Source organism: Sinocyclocheilus rhinocerous, unplaced genomic scaffold, assembly GCF_001515625.1.
Source record: "Sinocyclocheilus rhinocerous isolate Xijiao unplaced genomic scaffold, SAMN03320098_v1.1 scaffold2028, whole genome shotgun sequence".
In the NCBI taxonomy this organism is placed as follows: domain Eukaryota; kingdom Metazoa; phylum Chordata; class Actinopteri; order Cypriniformes; family Cyprinidae; genus Sinocyclocheilus; species Sinocyclocheilus rhinocerous.
The window spans coordinates 90,919-96,571 of record NW_015628691.1 but is presented as its reverse complement, the minus strand read 5'-3'; the positions used below and the strand labels follow the sequence as shown (position 1 = coordinate 96,571).

Sequence of the window (5,653 nt, the reverse complement as noted above, 5' to 3'; positions counted from 1 at the left end):
GCACAGACCACACAGACCACGCAAATAAAACGCGTGACGCAGAAAGCATGCGTGCAGCGCGTGCATAACAACAAGCTGTACCGCGGGAGAGCCAAGGGAATGCAGACCTCTATCTACAACCTTGATTTGTAGCAAAATGTCTGTTACTTCACCCTTTTTTTTAGATTAAAATACAGTTCAGTTTTCAGAGCCAAGAAGAAAAAAAAAAGTTGATTCAGTCCATCATTCATACTACTGTATTTTAATTTCTGCATGTAGTAAAACAGAACAACATAGTTTTTCTGACTAATCATTGCTAATATATCATTTCACTGTACTCGTTACATAATTCTTAAATCCAACATATGTAAAAACCTACGCCAAATGTATTTTATATCAAATTATTTTAATAAGGAATAAATGCTGAATGAAATATGATGTTTATCAAAAAGAAAAAATAGATTTTTTGACATTTGGATTCTCTGGGTTGCTCACCTGCTCCATGGCCATGTGTTTTCCATGGTAGTCTAATCGAATTGGCACCTCTGAAGTGAATCGGAACTCTCTGGGAAACGTTACATGTAAATAAATTCTGGTTTGCAGTTATTGATTAACTTATACCTAAAGAATCTGAAATGCTAAAATGTAGATTGCTGTAGATCAGGGGTGTCCAATCCTGCTTCTGGAGGGCCACATTGCAGCATAGCTTAGTTGTAGACCTAATTAAACCCATCTGAACCAGCTAAATAAGGCCTCCAGGATCGCTAAAAACTTTCAGGCAGGTATTTAGGAGCTAAACTCTGGAGGAAAGTGGCAGGACTGGACACCCCTGTTGTGGATGGATGCAGATGGTTAAGAACACTCTCACTTCCTCTCACACACCTGAAGAATATGGGCTGGTCGGTGAAAGACGTGGAGGCAGTGTCTGTCTCAGCAGTGCTGTCTTGGCTGCAGGTGCGGACGAGGCTTGGACTGGCGCGGTTTTGTGTTGGCACTGAGATGATGGGTGCAGGCTCTTGTCCCGCTGCACCGTTGTACTTGGAAAAATTGCAAGAAACCTCAGGGACAGGAGGCTTCTTCACCGACACACAGAACACTAAAACACAGATCAATAAGTAGTTACGCAGATGAAACAACTGCTTGCAGCAAACAATATGTGTTGCAAGATCTAGTGAGCAGCCTTGCTGTCTACTGCCTACACAGGAGCATCAAACAAACAGCGCTCCTCGTGAGAAGTGCATAGGAAAAACACTTGGCCAACTCAACAACTGATTTCAACGTAGTTTAATGTAAGCAGCATATGCTTTGTGAACAACATGATAATCTACTAACTAAGTGTTGGGTAAAATATAAAATTTTTAATTCACCTGATTTTTTTGTATCCATGCTTATCAGTATTTATTTAAGTATACTGACAGTTGACTTTTCTTTAAATCATTTAGCTTTCTATAGGTGCATTCTTCCCATGTCAGAATTGCCATAATTACGTGACTCTGAATTGTAAAAAGCATTCGTAGAACTAGTAATTACAAATTGTAAACTTTGAATTTTTTGAGAGCTTCATGATGAAACACTCAAAATGGCAGTACAGTTTAATGTACGCAACACAGGTGCTAAACAACTACAAGTTTATTAATAAGGGATCTGCATAACTATATTTGTTACTTTTTGTATTGTGGTTTTGTCTGTTGATTAATCAGGTTACACAGATTCATTCTGGAATTAATAGTGTTGCCACAGAAACATATAAATTCAAGTCCATGGACATGAACAGCTAGTAGTTACGGTAATTATGACATGAGGAGAATGCAGCAGAGTTTGGAACAATGTTTCAGAATATTTTGCATACTGATTGTTACCTTCCTGTTCTGGTGGGGAAAACAGTTCAACTTCTGCTGCCAGACTGGTGAAGAAGTCCTTCAGGAAGAACAATGCATCCTATACATTATAAAAATAAATAAAATAAATAAAAATGAGGGCCTCCTGACATATAGTCATCAGTTTAAACTATGCTTTTAAAAATATGATATAAGGTTAGTTGTTGAAGAGTTTTGTTCTGTACCTGATCGATGTTTAGCCGGAGGGGCATTAGTGACACACGTAGACAGCACTCCTGAGGCGCCTGTCCAGCTTCTGGACACATGTGCATGGCTCTGACAGTCAACTGACATACAACAAACAGCACATGCCCATTTCAGACAACATCATTTTGTATTTTAGAAACCATACAGATCACCTGTAGATTATGTACATCATTATCTGTCAGTGTATTTGATTGTACCATATTGGAGTGAGCTTTCCTGGGCATCTCTTTACTGGAGTACAGATAGAGGAACTTGTTCATCATGGAAGAAGCCAGCCTGTCTCGTATCTCCAGATCCTGCACTGAAAACACCTGTCTGGACACCGGCTGCTCCGTCAAAACCCCCGTCTCTGGAGCCTGAGGGTACACCTCATGCTGGAACCGCACCTAATATAAGACATGAAGGATCGTAGAGTATTTGAGTTTACTAAACTGGATTATAAAATGGTTTATTACTGAATAATCTTACAAAAAAAGTTGATATCATTCAAATAATAATAAAAAAACTATTAAAAACAGTTGTTCGTTTAAATAAAGCTGAAAAATAAAATAGAGAAACATTGAATGAAAAACTTAAACTAAATTAATTGAATTGATGTCTTCGCAACTAATTGAAATAAGTACTGAAATTTTAACTGAAAACAAACTGAAATAAATAAATGAAAACTATTAAATAACTAATACAAACGTATACAAATGACAAAAGCACATAAAAATACTTACAATGAAACAAATGGAAATTTAAACTGAAAATACAAAAAAGCTCATTCAAAATATTAATAAGAAAACTATAATACTATATAAATAATGAAAAAATAGCACTAAACAAAATTCATATATTGTGTAGGCAGACAGATGATTAAAATGACTAAAACTAAACCTGAAATAAAAATGGTATACTATTAGAATTTTAGAAAAATTTACACTATTTAGAAAATTAACTAATACAAATTACACGAGCACAACAAATTAAACTAAACAAATATATATAAAAAAATATTTTAAAAAATTCAAAATATTAATAAAAACTATAATAGTATTATATAAATGACACTAAAATAACACTGAACAAAAGTTAATATATTGTGTATGCAGGCTGATGATTAAGATGGTAAAAATGTTTCTCTGACCTTACTGAGTTGAATCTCCATCAGAACACCAGGGTTTCTGCCCCATCCTCCTCCAGCACGGGAGCCTCTTCTCACCTGTTTGACAGGAGTCTGTGATGGAGAGCTGTGAGGAGTGCATCTACACACACACACACACACACACACAAACATGCTCTCTTAATACACACTTATAACATACAGTTTTTATAAGACGCATGAATCAGGAGTGGCCCAATTCCAAATTTGTACCCTCGACTGCGAGCTGGTGATGAGGACAGTGCGCCACCACCAAAGTCTTTTCCTCCATAGAGGTGCCACACTACAGAGATCTCTTTGACCAAGTATCTGATTTCCGGCACAGGGAAGTGAAGTGGACCCCTATTAGAGCTGCTGCCCTCCAGAGGGACACTGAAATGTTCTTCCCTCACAAGGATGGGTTCAGAGATCAGCTTCTTTACCACAGGCTCCTCATCCTTTTCCTATCAGACAAAACACTTTAAGTAATGCATACACTAAGATTTTCATTTTAAGTAACAGTTCATTCAAAAATTTAACTTACGTCTTAAAATTCACTCAGTTCCTAACACAAAGGTATTGGTTGGCTTTAAAAGAATAAGAGTAGCGCATCTGTAATGCTTTAACTTTGCGTAAATGTTCTCTGCTTGTGAAGAGCTCACCAGTACTCTGGAGCCCGGCGTGTCCAGGATGCAGAAGTCATCAGTGTCGTGGAGTAAAGAGGGGGCAGGAGGAGAGATGAGTGGGGAGTGCAGGACTGGGTAAGTGGGACTTGGTTCCTGCCCCAGGTTTCCACTCTCATCGGGGAAAAGGAAGAGATCAGAATGGGGCGGCTCATGATCATGTGAATGGTCTTCATTCACACCTATACAAGACAGGTAGATTCAAATGTGAAAAGTGTTATTTTTATATTATTATAGTATTTATCAATATTTTTAAATAACCTTTTATTTTTATATTTTCATTTTAGTTTTTGTAATTTTATGTGCTTTTGTAATTTAAAAAAAATACTTTTTCAGGGGTCTCCAACCTTTTTTTACACCACGGACTGGTTACGTTTTGAAAATATTTTCGCGGACCGGCTGGAGGGGGGTGGGTTTTTTTATATATTATATAATTTTAAATTATATATTTAAGTTATAATGGAAAAGAATTAGATGGTTGTAACTTTTCACTGCAACAAAACAATAGATTTTAAAATCAAATCACACGTTTAATGTATGATTTTAAAACAAGTGCTAGGCTGAAAAGTTTTGGAAGATGAATGAATGAATCAAAACGGAGCAGAGTCTGACCGTTCTGTTGCAGCATATGACTCTGTAGGCTGTCTGTCTCTTCCATAGCGTCACTCATCAGATCCTGAAGAATCTGCTGCTCCGCTTCAGGAAGCAAAGGTGCCTGAGCTGGTGGGTGACTCGCTGCTTCAGTCTGGCAATCATTAAAAATCTTTGTTTTGACTCACCCACTAACAATAGCTCAAATGTGCTAATAACAACACAAGAACTATCAAAACATTTGTCACGGTTGTCTGATAATCATTACTTTGCTAGTCTGACTTTAAATATTAAGCATAACTGTATCTCTCATTGTAATTGTTATTAAGAAACTCACAGAAAAATGTTTTTTCAATCAAACAGACCTTCACCCGTTGTTTAGTGCGTCTGCGTTTAGCCTCCAGTCCAGAAGGGGGCAGTAGATCTCCATAGCTGGCTATGTACTGAATAAGATTCATGAGAGCGGCACAGGAGTCTGCACAGGTGCGAATGTGAATAACATCACTTGAGCAACGCAACTCAAACCTTGGCTCTGTCTAAAGAGACATAAATGGCACAAGATAAATAACTGGGACATTCTGTGTCAGAGAGTAGATAACCTTTTGAAAGAAGACTTTCATACCATTTTGCCATCTTGTCCTGGTTTCACTGCTGTGATCCTCAATTCCAGAGTCCCCATATCAACCACCTGGACATAGTCTGAAGACACAAGAATAAGAAATTAAACCAGCATCCTTGGTAGACATATTCTGAGACTGCACTGATGTGCATGACTCCTCACCTCGTGCCAGATTAACAGACACAGCATTGATCTTGTCAGACAGAAACAATGCAGCGTCATCTAAAATGATTCTGTAAGGGAAAAAAAAAAAAAAAAAGTATGAGAGAAAAGTAACTAGGACATGTTCAGTTACAGAAACAAAAAAATAGAACTTATTAGGCCTGGGCGATAAAACGATATCAATATTTATCGACGGTACACCTTCTTCGATATCGATAGGAAAATTTTTTTTTTTTTATAGAGTTACTTCCTTGCGTTGACAATTTAAATGTGCTGCATCATTTTGCTCATTGCGCCCTCCTGTGCCCTCGGGAGACAATTAGACCTATTTAATCTGCATATAAAACATTAGAAATTAGATATTTGTTCAATTTTTATTTTGTGTTTGATTGTTAAAAACAAAAAATATTTC

General features: G+C 37.1%; 1 protein-coding gene across 1 annotated transcript in view; it reads right to left on the bottom strand.

Annotated features, from left to right (window-relative positions):
- Positions 1 to 5,653, bottom strand: part of LOC107738272 (autophagy-related protein 2 homolog B-like) — a 25,459-nt gene that overhangs the window by 7,481 nt on the left and 12,325 nt on the right. Inside the window, exons 27-34 of the mRNA XM_016549986.1 lie at positions 5,242 to 5,312; positions 5,083 to 5,159; positions 4,826 to 4,996; positions 4,482 to 4,614; positions 3,849 to 4,051; positions 3,421 to 3,650; positions 3,193 to 3,310; positions 2,261 to 2,449 (exon numbers count right to left, since the gene is read on the bottom strand). Coding sequence (XP_016405472.1) covers positions 2,261 to 2,449; positions 3,193 to 3,310; positions 3,421 to 3,650; positions 3,849 to 4,051; positions 4,482 to 4,614; positions 4,826 to 4,996; positions 5,083 to 5,159; positions 5,242 to 5,312 — 1,192 coding nt within the window. The remainder of the gene's footprint in view (positions 1 to 2,260; positions 2,450 to 3,192; positions 3,311 to 3,420; positions 3,651 to 3,848; positions 4,052 to 4,481; positions 4,615 to 4,825; positions 4,997 to 5,082; positions 5,160 to 5,241; positions 5,313 to 5,653) is intronic.